Raw genomic sequence first — 18,705 nt, 5'->3', positions numbered from 1 at the left:
TCAAATGGGATTACACGGCAGCCTGGCAGATTTGGGATTTTCTCCCTTTAGTGCCTGCCACGGCAGGAACATTAATTCCTTTTCTTTGCTACGGCAGCTGCACAAACCCAAACGGGGAATTGGGGAGGAATGGCCAAAACTGGCCAGGAATTTCAGGGATGGGGTTTGGAGCAACTTTGTGCTGCCAGAAGAGTCCTGTCCTTGATTCTGGGTTCCTGTTCCTAATCCCAGATCCTGTCCCTAATCCCAGAGTCCTGCCCTTAATTCTGGGTTCCTATTAATAATTCCAGAGTCCTGTCATTGATTCTGGGTTCCTGTCCCTAATCCCAGATCCTGACCATGATTCTGGGTTCCTGTCCTTAATCCCAGACTCCTGTCCATAATTTCAGATTCCTGTTCTTAATTGTGGGCTCCTGTTCCTAATCCCAGATCCTGTCCATGATTCCGGGTTCTTGTCCCTAATCCCAAACTCATGTTCATAATTCTGGGTTCCTGTCCATAATCCCAAACTCATGTTCTTAATTCTGGGTTCCTGTTCCTAATCCCAGATCCTGTCCATAATTCTGGGTTCCTGTTCCTAATCCCAAACTCATGTTTTTAATTCTGGGTTCCTGTTCCTAATCCCAGATCCTGTCCTTAATTCTGGGTTCCTGTCCTTAATCCCAGATCCTGTCCATAATTTCAGATTCCTGTTCTTAATTCTGGGCTCCTGTCCCTGATCCCAGAGTCCTGTCCTTAATCCCAGAGTCCTGTCATTGATTTTGGGCTCCTGTTCTTCATTCTGGGCTCCTTCCCATAAATCCAGACTCCTGTCCCATAATTTTGGGCTCCTGTCCACAATCCCAAACTCCTGCCCAAAATCCCAAACTCCTTTCCATGATCCCAAACTCTTACCCATAATTTTGGGCTCCTGTCCATAATCCCAAACTCCTGCCCACAACCCCAAACTCCTGCCCATAATTTTGGGCTCCTGTCCATAATCCCAAATTCCTGCCCATAATTTTGGGCTCCTGTCCACAATCCCAAACTCCTGCCCAAAATCCCAAACTCCTTTCCATGATCCCAAACTCTTGCCCATAATTTTGGGATCCTGTCCACAATCCCAAACTCCTGCCCACAATCCCAAACTCCTGCCCACAATCCCAAACTCCTGCCCAAAATCCCAAACACCTTTCCATGATCCCAAACTCTTACCCATAATTTTGGGATCCTGCCCATAACCCCAAACTCCTTTCCATGATCCCAAACTCCTGCCCATAATTTTGGGATCCTGCCCACAATCCCAAACTCCTGCCCAAAACCCCAAACTCCTTTCCATGATCCCAAACTCTTACCCATAATTTTGGGCTCCTGTTCATAATCCCAAACTCCTGCCCACAATCCCAAACTCCTGCCCACAATCCCAAACTCCTGCCTATAATCCCAAATCTCCTGCCCATAATTTTGGGATCCTGTCCCTAATCCCAATTCCTGTCCATAATTTTGGGCTCCTGCCCACAATCCCAAACTCCTGCCCACAATCCCAAACTCCTGCCCAAAATCCCAAACTCTTACCCATAATTTTGGGATCCTGTTCATAATCCCAAACTCCTGCCCAAAATCCCAAACTCCTGCCCACAATCCCAAATTCCTGTCCATAATTTTGGGATCCTGTCCATAATCCCAAATTCCTGCCTATAATTTTGGGATCCTTCCCATAATTTCCAGCCTCCAATTCCCACCTCCAGCACAAAAATCCCTTCCAATAGAAAGGCCTTGAAAGCCACGACAAAAAAAAGCAGCACAAAGCAAAACGTAAATGAAATTAAGAAATCGGCGGTTCGGGATTTTTCAGGATTGGCACGGCAGCTGGCAAACGGGCACGTGGGAAAATGCAGGGAACAAAAAACCCCAAAGTGGGAACGAGGGGGGCATTTCCATGGGCACTCACGCTCCGGCGGGCACCAAAAACAAAGGGGTTGTTGTGCTGCTCGTTAAGGGCCCACAAAAAAGGGATTTAATGAAGGAGAATTCACAGGCCGGGCCTGTGGAGTTAAAAGGAGGAGTTTGGATAAATAAAATCAACTTTTGGGGGGAGATTGGATGGGGAAATAAAGCTGGGAAAAGAGGAGGGGTTGGCATCAGAGACTGGCATGGAAAAATGAGAATTTTTGCAAGGGGAAAATGCAGAAATAATTCGAATTTTAGAGGGGAAATTCATGGAATTGAAATGGAGGAGTTGGGATGGTGGGATGGCAGAATGGGCACGGGGATTGTGCCCAGTGGGCACAGGGATTGGCACAGGGATTGTCCCCAATGGGCACAGGGATTGTCCTCAATGGGCACAGGGATTGGCACAGGGATTGTCCCCAATGGGCACAGGGATTGTCCTTAATGGGCACAGGGATTGTCCCCAATGGGCACAGGGATTGGCACAGGGATTGTCCCCAATGGGCACAGGGATTGTGCCCAGTGGGCACAGGGATTGGCACAGGGATTGTCCCCAATGAGGGCACAGGGATTGTCCCCAATGGGCACAGGGATTGTCCCCAGTGTGGGCACAGGGATTGTCCCCAGTGGGCACAGGGATTGTCCTTAATGGGCACAGGGATTGTCCCCAATGAGGGCACAGGGATTGGCACAGGGATTGTCCCCAGTGGGCACAGGGATTGTCCTTAATGGGCACAGGGATTGTCCCCAATGGGCACAGGGATTGTCCCCAATGGGCACTGGGATTGGCACAGGGATTGTCCCCAATGGGCACAGGGATTGTCCCCAATGGGCACAGGGATTGGCACAGGGATTGTCCCCAGTGGGCACAGGGATTGTCCCCGTGTGTGCCAGCCTGTGAAATGGGCACGATGGTCTGTGGGTGCCAGGGTGGGTCTGTGGGTACCAGGGTGGGTCTGTGGGTGCCAGGGTGGGTCTGTGGGTACCAGGGTGGGTTTATAGGATCCAGGCTGGCATTGTTGCCCACAACACCCCCGTGTGTGCCAGCCTGTGCAATGGGCACGATGGTCTGTGGGTGCCAGGGTGGGTCTGTGGGTACCAGGGTGGGTTTATAGGATCCAGGCTGGCATTGCTGTGGGCACTGTTGGCACCCCCGTGTGTGCCAGCCTGTGCAATGGGCACGCTGGTCTGTGGGTACCAGGGTGGGTCTGTGGGTACCAGGGTGGGTCTGTGGGTACCAGGGTGGGTTTATAGGATACAAGGGGATCCATACCCAGGCTGGCATTGCTGTGGGCACTGTTGGCATCCCCGTGTGTGCCAGCCTGTGAAATGGGCACGATGGGCTGTGGGGTACCAGGGTGGGTCTGTGGGTGCCAGGGTGGGTTTATAGAATCCCAGGGTGGGTTTATAGGATCCAGGCTGGCATGGGGGTGGGCACTGGCACACTGTGTGTGCCAGCCTGTGACATGGGCACGATGGGCTGTGGGTACCAGGGTGGGTCTGTGGGTGCCAGGGTGGGTCTGTGGGTACCAGGGTGGGTTTATAGGATCCAGGCTGGCATTGGTGCCCACAACACCCCCGTGTGTGCCAGCCTGTGAAATGGGCACGATGGGCTGTGGGTACCAGGGTGGGTCTGTGGGCACCAGGGTGGGTTTATATGATACAAGGGGATCCATACCCAGGCTGGCATTGCTGTGGGCACTGCTGGCACCCCCGTGTGTGCCAGCCTGTGACATGGGCACGATGGTCTGTGGGTGCCAGGGTGGGTCTGTGGGTACCAGGGTGGGTTTATAGGATCCAGGCTGGCATGGGGGTGGGCACTGGCACACCGTGTGTGCCAGCCTGTGAAATGGGCACGATGGTCTGTGGGTACCAGGGTGGGTCTGTGGGTACCAGGGTGGGTTTATAGGATGCCAGGGTGGGTTTATAGGATCCAGGCTGGCATGGGGGTGGGCACTGGCACACCGTGTGTGCCAGCCTGTGCAATGGGCACGATGGGCTGTGGGTACCAGGGTGGGTCTGTGGGTACCAGGGTGGGTCTGTGGGATGCCAGGGTGGGTTTATAGGACCCAGGCTGGCATTGGTGCCCACACCACCCCCGTGTGTGCCAGCCTGTGACATGGGCACGCGTTGGCATCGGCTGTGCCGCACCTGGGCCCTTCAGCTGTGATTGATCGGCCCGCTCATGTGGAATGGGCCCATCTGCTGCCACCCATTATTTATATCCCATTTGATTCTTTTTATATTTTCATTTTTATTTCTGTTTAATTTCCATTGTAATTTTTTAAAAATAAAAAATCCCGTTTTTCAATAAAAAATGAATGAAAAAAATCGGGTTTTTAATGGGAAAAATCGGGTTTTTAATGGGAAAAAATCGGGTTTTTAATGGGAAAAAATCGGATTTTTAATGGGAAAAAATCGGATTTTTAATGGTTCGGGAATGAGAAATGGAAAGGATGGGAAGGGGAATAAAAAGGAAGAAAATTGGAATATAAGCATATATGGAAATATGGATTTTATGCAAATATTAGCATAGATACAAATAGGGATAGATGGATAAAATATTCAAATATAAGCATATATAGAAATAGGGATACATGTATAAAATATTCAAATATATACATATATACATATATAAAAAATAAAAATATAATCATAATATATATAAATAAAATCATATAAAAAATAAATATATAAAATATATATAAATATATATAATACTCAAATATAAGCATATATACAAATATATATATATGAAAAATAAAAATATAATCATAATATACATCTATAAAATCATATAAAAAAATAAATGTATAAAATACATATATTTAAATATATATAATATTGAAATATAAGCATATATACAGATATATATATAAAAAGAAATATAATCATAATATACATATATAAAATAATATAAAAAATAAACATAAAATACATATATATATAAATATACATAATATTTAAATATAAGCATATATACAAATATATATATATAAAAAATAAAAATATAATTTTATATATATATATAAAATCATATAAAATACAAATATAGCCATATATACAAATATATATATAAATAAAAATATAATAATATATATATAATAATATAAAATTCAAATATAACCATATATATAAATATACATATATAAAAAATAAAAATATAATCATTATATATATATATAAAATCATATAAAATGCAAATATAACCATATATAGAAATATATATATATAAAAATATAATTATATATATAATCATATAAAATACAAATATAACCATATATATAAATATATATATATAAATAAAAATATAATTATTATATATATATATATATAAAACCATATAAAATACAAATATAACCATATATACAAATATACATATATAAAAAATAAAAATATAATCATATTACATATATATAAAATCATATAAAATACAAATATAACCATATATACAAATATAAAAAATAAAAATATAATCATTATATATATATAAAATGATATAAAATAAAAATATATAAATATACATATATAAAATACTCAAATATAAGTATATATATAAATATACATATATAAAAAATAAAAATATAATCATAATATATATATATATAAAATCATATTAAATACAAATATAACCATATATACAAATATATGAAATACAAATATAAATAAATAAATTATACATAAATACAAAATACAAATAAAACCATAAAAAATCCATATATAACCATATATACAAATATATATATATATATATATAAAATACAAATATAACCATATAAAATGAATTTATAACCTTATAAAATTCAAAAATCACCATATAAAATAAATATAAATACAAATATAATCATATAAAATACAAATATAACCATATATACAAATATATGAAATATAAATATAAATAAATAAATTTTACATAAATGCAAAATACAAATAAAACCATAAAAAATCCATATATAACCATATATACATATATATATATATAAAATACAAATATAACCATAGAAAATGAATTTATAACCTTATAAAATACCAAAATCACCATATAAAATAAATATAAATACAAATATAATCATATAAAATACAAATATAACCACATATACAAATATAAATATATGGATATATAGAGAAAATACAAATATAAAAATATAAAATCAATATATAACTTTATAAAATACAAATATAACCATAAAAAATAAATATATCACCATATAAAATACATAAATAACCATATAAAATAAATATATAACGGTATAAAATACATATATAAAATTCATATATAACCATAAATAATAATAATAAATACAAATAATTAAATATAAATAATAATAATGGAATAAATACAAATATCACCATATAAAATCAATATATGACCATATAAATTACTTATATATATACAAATATGGATATATATATTAAAAAATACAAATAAAACCATATAAAATAAATATATAACCATATAAAGTATGTATAGAAGCATATAAAATACAAATAAAACCATATAAAATATAAATAAAACCATATAAAGTATGGATAGAACCATTTAAAATACAAATAAAACTATATAAAAAATAAATAAAACCATATAAAATATAAATATACCCATATAAAATACAAATAAAACCATATCAAAAATAAATAAAACCATATAAAATATAAATATACCTATATAAACTACAAATAAAACCATATAAAATAGAAATAAATCCATATAAAATAAATATAAAACTATATAAAATCTATATTAATCATAGATATAATTATGGATAGATATATAGAAAATAAAAATATAAGCATAAAAAATAGAATTTGAGGCAGAATAATGAGAATAATTTGAATTAAAAAATAACCTGTTGCATATTCATATAATTCATAAATTCTATTTAAATTTTGAATTTTGTACATTTGAGACTTGATGGAGAAATTCTATTTAATATAGGATTTAATTATATTTATAAATATATTATAATTAATTATAATTATAAATATGACTATAAAAATTATATATATAATATATAATTATATTTCTATTTTAATATTTGCAAAAACCAAGCATAAATATTATAATATATAATGTAAATATAAATATAAATATAAATATAAATATATAAAATATAAATATAAATATAAATATTGATATAAATATAAATATATAAAATAGAAATATAAATGTAAATATGAATATAAATATAAATAAATTATAAATATAAATATATAAATATAAATATAAATATAAATATAATATTTTAATACAATTTATAAAATTTATTTTAGTATTTGCCAAAAAGCCAAGTAGATTAAATATATAGAATAAATATATATTTTAATGTATTATATAAATTTATATTCATTTTAATATTTGTAAATAGCCATTTATATTTATTATTATATTTATATATATATTTATATTTATATTTATATTTATATTTATATTTATATTTATATATTTATATTTATATTTATATTATATTTTATTTATATTTATATTTATATATATTTATATATTTATATCACATATATTTATATATTTATATATTTATATATATTTATATATATATTGATATATTTATATATATTTATATATATTTATATATATTTATAGATATTTATATATATTTATAGATATTTATATATATTTATATGTATTTATATATATATATTTATATATATTTATATATAATATATTTTATATTTATAAATTATAATAGAAATCCTTGGTTTTTTGCAAATATAAAATAAAATATATTTATATAATATATATATATTTGGAAATTAATAATATAATAAATGTATAATAGATATAAACACATTATATACATATATTTTTTTAATATATATTATTTATATAATATATATAAACACATAATAAATATAAATTATATGCAAATTATATATATAATATTTAAACACATCATATATTAATATAATACATGAATTTTTGCAAATATATAATATAAAATATAATATATATAATATATAAATACACAATATACGCCATTTATGCAAATATATAAATTATTATGATATAAATGTATAAAATATATTAAAATACATTTATTTATAAACACCTAATATACACCTTATTGCAAATATATAATTTATTATGATATAAACGTATAAAATACTTAAAAATATATTTATTTATTTGGAAATTTTCAAACGTATAAAATACATAAAAATATTATGCAAATTTGTAATTTATTATGATATAAATGTATAAAATATTTTAAAAATATATTTATTTATTTATTTGGAAATTTCCAAACGTATAAAATATATAAAAATAAATTTATTTATAAACACCTAATATAACCTTATTGAAAATATATAATTTATTATGATATAAACGTATAAAATATATAAAAATAAATTTATTTTTTTGGAAATTTCCAAACGTATAAAATACATAAAAATATTATGCAAATATCTAATTTATTACGATATAAACATATAAAATATATAAAAATAAATTTATTTATGAACACCTAATACACACCTTATTGCAAATTAATCTGATATAAATTTATATGAATTTATTGATTAATTTCTATGAATTTATTTGATTTTATTTTTATAAAATAGATAAAAATAAATTGATTTATTTGGAAATTTCCAAACTTAAAAAATATATAAAAATATTATGCAAATATCTAATTTATTACGATATAAAGGTATAAAATATATAAAAATAAATTGATTTATTTGGAAATTTCCAACCGTATAAAATCTATAAAAATAAATTGATTTATTTGGAATTTTTTCCAACTTAAAAAATATATAAAAATATTATGCAAATATAGAATTTAATATGATATAAATGAATAAAATATATAAAAATAAATTGATTTATTTGGAATTTTTTCCTCACTTTTTGGGACTTTTACTGCAGCGAGGAATTTTCTTGTCCCGGTGCCAATCCTTAATTAAAACCGCTGACATCACGCCGTTAATTAAGCCCGGTGTTAATTAAGCCGCCAAAAAATCCCTAAAAAAAAACACAAAAAAAATTAAAAAATTAACAATAAAAAATTAATATAAAATAAAAAATTATAAATAAAAAATTAAAAGTTTGGAGGGGAAATAATTTGAATTTTTTGGGTTTTATTTATTTATTTTAATTTTTTGTGGCTAATTAATGCACGACAGCTGCATTCATCATCATAAAATGTAATAATTAATGACATGGTAACAAAGCGCCGTATGCAAATGAGGGCTCATTAGCATGCGCAGCTTTCGCTGACGAGGTTGTAATTAATGGGGATTGATGGCGGGGAATGGGGACGGTGCCAAAAAGGGAAAATAAAATAAAAATAAAAATAAAAATTAAAATTAAAATTAAAATAAGGCAGATGTGAAGGGAAGGGGGAGAGGGGTGAACTCGTTGTGGGGGGAAATTGGGAATAATAATTAAAAATTCCTAAAAAAATCCCCTAAAAAATGTCAAAAAAATCTCCCAAAATATCCCTAAAAAATCCGCCCAAAAATGAAAAAAAAAATCCCCCCAAAAATGCCAAAAAAAATCCCCAAAAAATCCCGAAAAAATACCAAAAAATAACCCCAAAAAGTCCCTAAAAATCCCCCCAAAATTCCCCGAAAATCCCTAAATAATCCCTAAAAAAATCCCCAAAAAATTCCCGAAAAATCCCCGAAAAATCCCAAAATAATCTCCCCAAAAATCCTAAAAAATCCCAATAAAATCCCTAAAAAATCCCCCCAAAATTCCCTGAAAATCCCTAAATAATCCCTAAAAAAATCCCTTAAAAATCCCCAAAAAATCCCTAAAAATCCCCCTAAAATTCCCAAAAAAAACCCCTAAAAAATCCCTAAAAAATCCTGAAAAAAATCCCCAAAAATATCCAAAAAGTCCCTAAAAAGTCCCCAAAAAATCCCCAAAAATCCCAAAAAATCCCCCCAAAAATCTCCCCAAAAATGAAAAAAAATCCCAAAAAATAACCCTAAAAATGCCAAAAAAATAAAAAAAAAAATCCCAAAAAAATACCCAAAAAGTCCCTAAAAATATCCCAAAAAATCCTAAAAAAGTCATTAAAAATCCCCAAAAAGTCCCTAAAAAATCTCCATAAAAGTCCCTTAAAAATCCCTAAAAAATCCCCTAAAAATCCCCCTAAAATCCCCAAAAATATCCCCAAAATTTCCCCAAAATTCCTAAAAAATCCCCCAAAAAATCTCCAAAAATCCCCTAAAAAATCCTTAAAAAAATCGCCAAAAAATCCCAAAAAATCCCTAAAAAATCCTAAAAAATCCTAAAAAAATCCCAAAAAAGTCCCTTAAAAATCCCAAAAAATCCCTAAATAATCCCTAAAAAATCCCAAAAAAATCCCAAAAAAATCCCCCAAAATTTCCAAAAAATCTCCCAAAAATATCCCAAAAAATCCCCCAATAACTGCCCAAATAATCCCCAAAAAATTCCCAAATAAATCCCAAATAATCCCTAAAAAATCCCGAAAAAAATCCCCCAAAAACTTCCTAAAAAATCTCCAAAAAATCAGAAAAATCCCCTAAATATGCCCCCAAAAAATCCCCAAAAATTTCCAAAAAAATCCAAAAAAAATCCCTAAGAAATCCCAAAAAATCCCTAAAAAATTCCCAAAAATTCCCAGAAAAATTCTCCCCAAAAAATCCCAAAAAATAACCCCAAAAAATCCCTTCAAAAATCCCTAGAAAATCCCTTAAAAAAATCCCAAAAAATCCCAAAAAATCCCCCCAAAAAACCAAAAAAAATCCCTAAAAAATCCCCAAAAAATCCAAAAAAATCCACAAAAAAATCCCCAAAAAATCCCCAAAAAAGTCCCTTAAAAATCCCAAAAAATCCCCCCTAAAAATCTCCAAAAATTGCCAAAAAATCCCCAAAAAAATCCCGAAAAATCCCCCAAAAATCCCCAATAAAATCCCTAAAAATCCCCCCAAAAATCCCTAAAAAATCTCCAAAAAATCCCGAAAAAATAAAAAAAGATTCCCAAAAAATCCCTAAAAATTCCTAAAAAATCCCCGAAAAAATCCCAAAAAATCCCCCCCAAATAATCCCCAATAATCAATAATCAATAATCAATAATTAATAATCAATTTTATTTAGGAATTCCAGAGGCAAACATCAATAATCAATAATCAAATAATCAAATAATCAAATAATCAATATTCAATATTCAATATTCAATAATCAATATTATAGTTAGGAATTACTGGGGTAAACATCAATAATCAATAATCAATAATAGATAATCAATAATCAATATTCAATAATAAATTATATTTAGAAATTCCAGAGCTAAACATTGGGATATTGGAAACAGAATAAAATCATCAATAACCAATAATTAATAATCAATAATTAAAAATGGGAACAGAATAAAATAATCAATAACCAAGAATTATTCATCAATAACCAATAATCAATAATTAATAATGGGAACAGAATAAAGGAATCAATAATCAATAATTAATAATGGGAGCAGAATAAAATCATCAATAATCAATAATTAATAATGGGAACGGAATAAAAGAATCAATAACCAATAATTATTAATCAGTAATTAATAATGGGAACGGAATAAAATCATCACTAATCAATAATTAATAATGGTAACGGAATAAAATCATCAATAACCAATAATTAATAATCAATAATTAATAATGGGAGCAGAATAAAATCATCAATAATCAATAATTAATAACGGGAACGGAATAAAAGAATCAATAACCAATAATTATTAATCAGTAATTAATAATGGGAACGGAATAAAATCATCAATAATCAATAATTAATAACGGGAACAGAATAAAAGAATCAATAGTTAATAATTAATAATCAATAATTAATAATGGGGACGGAATAAAGGATCAATATTCAATAATTATTAATCAGTAATTAATAATAGGAGCAGAATAAAATTATTAATAACCAATAATTAATAATGGGAATGGAATAAAATAATCAATAATCAATAATTATTAATCAATAATTAATAATGGGAATAGAATAAAAGAATCGATAACCAATAATTAATAATCAATAATTAATAATGGGAGCAGAATAAAATCATCAATAATCAATAATTAATAATGGGAACGGAATACAATCATCAATAATCAGTAATTATTAATCAGTAATTAATAATGGGAACGGAATAAAATCATCAATAACCAATAATTATTTATCAATAATTAATAATGGGAGCAGAATAAAATCATCAATAACCAATAATTAATAATCAATAATTAATAATATTTAGGAATTTCAGAGGTGAACACTGGGAATGAAATCAATAATCAATAAATAATAAATAATAATAATTAATTAATAATATTTGGGAATGATGCCGGTTAACATTGGGAATTTGGGGGAACAGAATAAAATAATTAATAATCAATAATTAATAATAAATAATAATTGGAATTGCAGAGCTTAACATTGGGAATTTAGGAAATAGAGCAAAATAATTAATAACCGATAATTATTAATTAATAATAAATAATAAATAGTCAATAATCAATAACAAATAAATAAGAAATACATAATTAATAAATAATAATCAAGAATTAATAATCAATATTTGGGAATTGCAGAGATTAACATTGGGAATTTGAGGAATAGAATAAAATAATTAATAACTAATCAATAATCAATAATCAATAATAAAATTAATAACTAATAAATAATACATAACACATAATAAATAATAAAAATAATAGGTAAATAAATAATAAATTTAATAAATATTAAAAATAATAGATAAATAAAAATTTGATCCAGCTATTAATAATCAATAATTGATAATCAGTAATCGATAATAAATTATTAATAGGGATTTCAATCTATTTAATTATTACAAATATAAATAATAAATAAAAAATAAATAAAATAAACTAATAAGTAATGAGTAATAAGTAATAAATAATAAATAAAAAAAATAATAAATATTAAATAATAAAAATAAAATAAAATAATAAATAATAAATAATAAAATTTAAAATAATGATAAATAATAAGTAATTAATAATGATAACTAATAAATCATTATTAATAAAAAAATACAAGTAATAAATAGAAATAATAGATGTAATTATAAATAATTACCAATTAATTAATAAATAATATTAAAAATAAAAATAGATTAGAAATATATTCTATAAAATCAATATAAATAATAATAAATACAAATATTAATTACAGATTAATTAATTCAGAGAAATGAGAATTAGAAATTAATTGATGGCAATAAATAAAATTAATAAGTATTAATGAGTCTGAATATCAATAATAAAAAAAAAAATAAAATAAATAAAATAAATAATAATAAACAAAAACAAATAAAATAAATAATAATAAATAAAAATAAATATTATTAGATAATATTCATTTATTAAAAATAATAAATAATAATTATCAATAATAAAAAATGAAATAATAAATGATGAATAATAAATAGTAGAAATATAAATAATAAAAGATAAATATTACGAAATTATATAGAGAATTAGAATTAATAATTATGTATAGAAATAAAATTAAAAATCCCCAAAAAATTCCGAAAAAATTTCCTAAAAATCCCAAAAATTTCCCAAAAAAATCCAAAAATTCCCAAAAAATTCCCAAAAAATTCCTAAAAAATTCCCTAAAAATCCAAAAAAATTCCCAAAAAAATCCCAAAAAATTCCCCAAAAAATCCCAGAAAATTTCCCAAAAAATCCAAAAAAATTCCCAAAAAATTCCTAAAAAATTCCCTAAAAATCCAAAAAAATTCCCAAAAAAATCCCAAAAAATTCCCCAAAAAATCCCAGAAAATTTCCCAAAAAATCCAAAAAAATTCCCAAAAAATTCCCCAAAAATTAAAATAAAAAATTTTTTAAAAATCCCAAAAAATTCCCAAAAAATCCCAAAAAATTTTCCTAAAAATTCCAAAAAAATTTCCAAAAAATTCCCTAAAAAATCTCAATAAAATTGCTAAAAATCCCAAAATATTTCCCAAAAAATTAAAAAAAATTTCCTAAAAATTCCAAAAAAATTCCCAAAAAATTCCAAAAATTCCCCAAAAAATCCCCCAAAATTCCCAATAAAATTCCTAAAAATTCCCAAAAAAATTCCCCAACAATTCGGATTTTTTCCCATTTTGATCCCGATTTTCCTTTTCCACCTGGGAATTTTTAATTGGCAAAAATCGGAATTTTTTTAAATTGTATTTATTTATTTTTTAATTAATGATTCCCAATTAAAAATCTCCTTGATTCCCAATTATTTCCGATTTTACTGGGAAATATTTCCAATTATTCCATTTATTTCTATTAATTATTCATTTAATTATTTCATATTTTATATTTAATTTCTTATATTGTATTGAATTGATTTATTGTGATTTTTTGGTCTATGTTCCATTAATTAATTGGGATTATTTCCATTTATTAATTGAGATTATTTCCATCTATTAATTGAGATTTTTCCATTTATTAATTGGAATTAATTCCATTAATTAATTGGAATTATTTCCTTTAATTAATTGGAATTATTTCAATTTATTAATTGTGATTATTTCCATTTATTATTTGGGATTATTTCCATTAATTAATCGAGATTATTTCCATTTATTTTTGGGATTTTTCCCACTTATTAATCGGAATTATTTCCATTTATTAATTTGGATTATTTCCATTTATTAATTGGAATTATTTCCATTCATTAATTGGAATTATTTCCATTAATTAATTGGAATTATTTCCATTTATTAACTGGGATTATTTCCACTTATTAATCAGAATTATTTCCATTCATTAATTGGGATTATTTCCATTAATTAATTGGGATTATTTCTATTTATTAATGGAATTATTTCCCATTTATTAATTGGGATTATTTCCTTTTATTTATTTGGAATGATTTCCATTAATTAATTGGTATTTTTCCCATGTATTAATTGGGATTATTTCCATTGATTAATCGGTGTTTTTCCATTAATTAATTTGGATTATTTCCATTTAATAGTTGGAATTATTTCCATTTATTAATTAATATTTTTCCCATTTATTAATTGTGATTATTTCCATTTATTCATTGGGATTATTTCCATGCATTAATTGGAATTACTTCCATTTCTTAATTTGCATTATTTCCATTTATTAATTAAGATTTTTTCCATTGATTAATTTGGATTATTTCCATTTATTAATTGCGATTATTTCCATTAATTCATTAGATTATTTCCATTAATTAATTGGAATTATTTCCATTTATTAGTGGCATATTTTCCATTTATTAATTGGAATTATTTCTATATATTAACTGGTATTTTTTCCATTAATTAATTAGATTATTACCATTTATTAATTGGGATTATTTCCATTAATTAATTGGGATTTTTTTCCATTTACTAATTGGGATAATTTCAATTTATTAATTGCAATTATCTCCATTTTTTAATTGGGATTATTTCCATTTATTAATTGGAATTATTTCCATTTATTAATTTGGATTATTTCCATTAATTAATTGAGATTTTTTCCAATTATTAATTTGCATTATTTCCATTTATTAATTGGAATTATTTCCATTAATTATTTGGGATTATTTCCTTTTAATAATGGGAATTATTTCCATTAATTAATTGGAATTATTTTCATTAATTAATTGGGATTTTTCCCATGTATTAATTGTCATTATTTCCATTTATTAATTGGAATTATTTCCATTAATTAATCGGAATTATTTCCCTTTATTAATTGGAATTATTTCCATTTATTAATTGAGATTATTTCCATTTATTAATTGGAATTATTTCCATGTATTAACTGGTATTTTTTCCATTTATTAATTGGGATTATTTCCATGCATTAATTGAGATTTTTCCATTCATTAATTGGAATTATTTCCATTTATTAATTGTGATTATTTCCATTTATTAATGGGATTATTTCCATTTATTAATTGGAATTATTTCCATTTATTAATTGGAACTATTTTCATGTATTAACTGGTATTTTTTCCATTAATTAATTAGATTATTTCCATTTATTAATTGAGATTTTTCCCATTTATTAATTGGGATTATTTCCATTAATTAATTGATATTTTTCCATTTATTAATTCAGATTATTTCCATTTATTAATTTGGATTATTTCCATTTATTTATTGGAATTATTTCCATTTATTAATTGCAATGATTTCCATGTTTTAATTGGGATTTTTTCCATTAATTCATTAGATTATTTCCATTTATTAATTGGGATTATTTCCATGTATTAACTGGTATTTTTTCCATTAATTAATTAGATTATTTCCATTTATTAATTGTAATTATTTCCTTGTATTACTTAGTATTTTTTCCATTAATTAATTGCGATTATTTCCATTTATTAATTGAGATTTTTCCATTTATTAATTGAGATTATTTCCATTTATTAGTTGAGATATTTCCATTTATAATCGAGATTTTTCCATTAATTAATTGGGATTATTTCCATGTATTAATTGGGAAAATTTCCATTAATTAATTAGATTATTTCAATTTATTAATTGGGATTATTTCCATTTATTAGTGGCATATTTCCCATTTATTAATTGGAATTATTTCAATGTATTAACTGGTATTTTTTCCATTAATTAATTAGATTATTTCCATTTATTAATTGTGATTATTTCCATTGATTAATTGGGATTATTTCCACTTATTAAATGTGAATTTTTCCATTTATTAATTAATATTTTTCCCATTTACTAATTGGGATTATTCCCATTTATTAAATGATATTTTTCCCATTTATTAATTGCGATTATTTCCATTTATTCCTGGAATTATTTCCATTGATTAACTGGGATTTTTCCCATTAATTAATTCGATTATTAATTAGGATTATCCTCATTTATTCTGCCATTATTTCTATTTATAAATGAAATTATTTCCATTAATTACTTGGGATTATTTCCATTTATTAATTGGAATTATTTCCCTTGATTAATCGGGATTATTCCCATGTATGACTGGGATTATTTCCATGAATTACCGGGTTAATTAGGGTTAATTAATCTGCTAATTATTCGATTATTAATTAGGATTATCCTCATTTATGATGCCATTATTTCTATTTATAAATGAAATTATTTCCATTTATTAACTGGGATTATTCCCATTTATTCCTGGGATGATTTCCATGGATTACCGGGTTAATTAGGGTTAATTAATGGTTAATTAGTGTTAATTAATTGGGTTTCTCATTACAGGTAAGGGCGAGCGCGGCTCCTTCTCCTCCTCCTATGGCCGAGACTCCAACGTGCACGGCTGCCACCAGGTGGGGAAAATTCCCAAAAATTCCAAATATTCCCAAAAAATCCCATTAAAATTCCCAAAAAAAATCCCACAAAATCCCGAAAATATCCCAAAAAAATTCCTAAAAAATTCTCAAAAAATCCCGAAAATATCCCAAAAAAATTCCGAAAAAAATCCCCCCAAAAATCCCAAAATATTCCCAAAAAATTCCCAAAAAATTCCCAAAAATATCCCAAAATATACCAAAAAATCTCGAAAATATTCCTAAAAATATTCCTAAAAATATCCCAAAATATTCCTAAAAATATTCCTAAAATATTCCAAAATATTCCCAAAAATATATCCAAAAATATTCCGAAAATATTCCCAAAAATATCCCAAAAAATCCCGAAAATATTCCTAAATATATTCACAAAAATATTCCCAAAATATTCCTAAAAATATTCCTAAAATATTCCAAAAATATTCCCAAAAATATTCTTAAAATATTCACAAAAAATTCCAAAAATATTCCCAAATATTCCCGAAAATATTCCTAAAATATTCCTAAAAATATTCCTAAAATATTCCCAAAAAATCCCGAAAATATTCCCAAAAATATTCCCAAAAATATTCCCAAAAAATTCAAAAAAATATGACCAAAAATATTCCAAAAATATTCACAAAAATATCCCGAAAATATTCCTAAAAATATTCCCAAAAATATCCCAAAATATTCCTAAAAATATTCCTAAAATATTCCAAAATATTCCCAAAAATATATTCAAAAATATTCCGAAAATATTCCCAAACTATTCCTAAAAATCCCCAAAAAAATCCGAAAAAAATCCCCCAAAAAATCCAAAAAATATCCCAAAATATTCCTAAAAATATTCCTAAAATATTCCCAAAAAAATCCCAAAAATATCCCGAAAATATCCCCAAAATATTCCTAAAAATATTCCTAAAATATTCCAAGAATATTCACAAAATATTCCTAAAATATTCACAAATATTCCCAAAAATATTCCTAAAAATATCCCAAAAATATTCCTAAAATATTCACAAAAATATTCCTAAAAATATTCCTGAAAATATTCCCAAAAATATCCCAAAATATCCCAAAAATATTCCTAAAATATTCCTAAAAATATCCCCAAAATATTCCTAAAATATTCCCAAAATATTCCTAAAATATTTCCAAAAATATCGCAAAAATATTCTCAAAAAAATCCCGAAAATATTCCTAAAATATTCACAAAAATCCCAAAAATATTCCCAAAAATATCCCAAAAATATTCACAAAAATATTCCTAAAAATATTCCTAAAAAATTCCCAAAAATATCCCAAAAAAATTCCGAAAATATCACAAAAATATCCCGAAAATATTCCTAAAATATTCACAAAAATATCCCAAAAATATTCCGAAAATATTCCCAAAAAAATCCACCAAAAATTCTGAAAATATTCCTAAAAATATTCCCAAAAATATTCCAAAAATTCCTAAAAATTCCCCAAAAATATCCCTA

At 27.2% G+C, this 18,705-nt stretch overlaps 1 protein-coding gene across 1 annotated transcript in view; it reads left to right on the top strand.

Annotated features, from left to right (window-relative positions):
* The window catches only part of LOC141727326 (transcription factor 4-like), a 93,530-nt gene that overhangs the window by 28,944 nt on the left and 45,881 nt on the right, over positions 1–18,705 (top strand). The window contains exon 5 of the mRNA XM_074533798.1: positions 17,151–17,218. Within this exon, the coding sequence (XP_074389899.1) occupies positions 17,151–17,218 (68 nt within the window). The remainder of the gene's footprint in view (positions 1–17,150; positions 17,219–18,705) is intronic.

The sequence above is a fragment of the Zonotrichia albicollis genome, assembly GCF_047830755.1.
Source record: "Zonotrichia albicollis isolate bZonAlb1 chromosome Z unlocalized genomic scaffold, bZonAlb1.hap1 SUPER_Z_unloc_1, whole genome shotgun sequence".
NCBI classification, from domain to species: Eukaryota; Metazoa; Chordata; class Aves; order Passeriformes; family Passerellidae; genus Zonotrichia; species Zonotrichia albicollis.
Note: the sequence above shows the minus strand (reverse complement) of the source record. Positions and strands in the feature narration are given on the sequence as shown.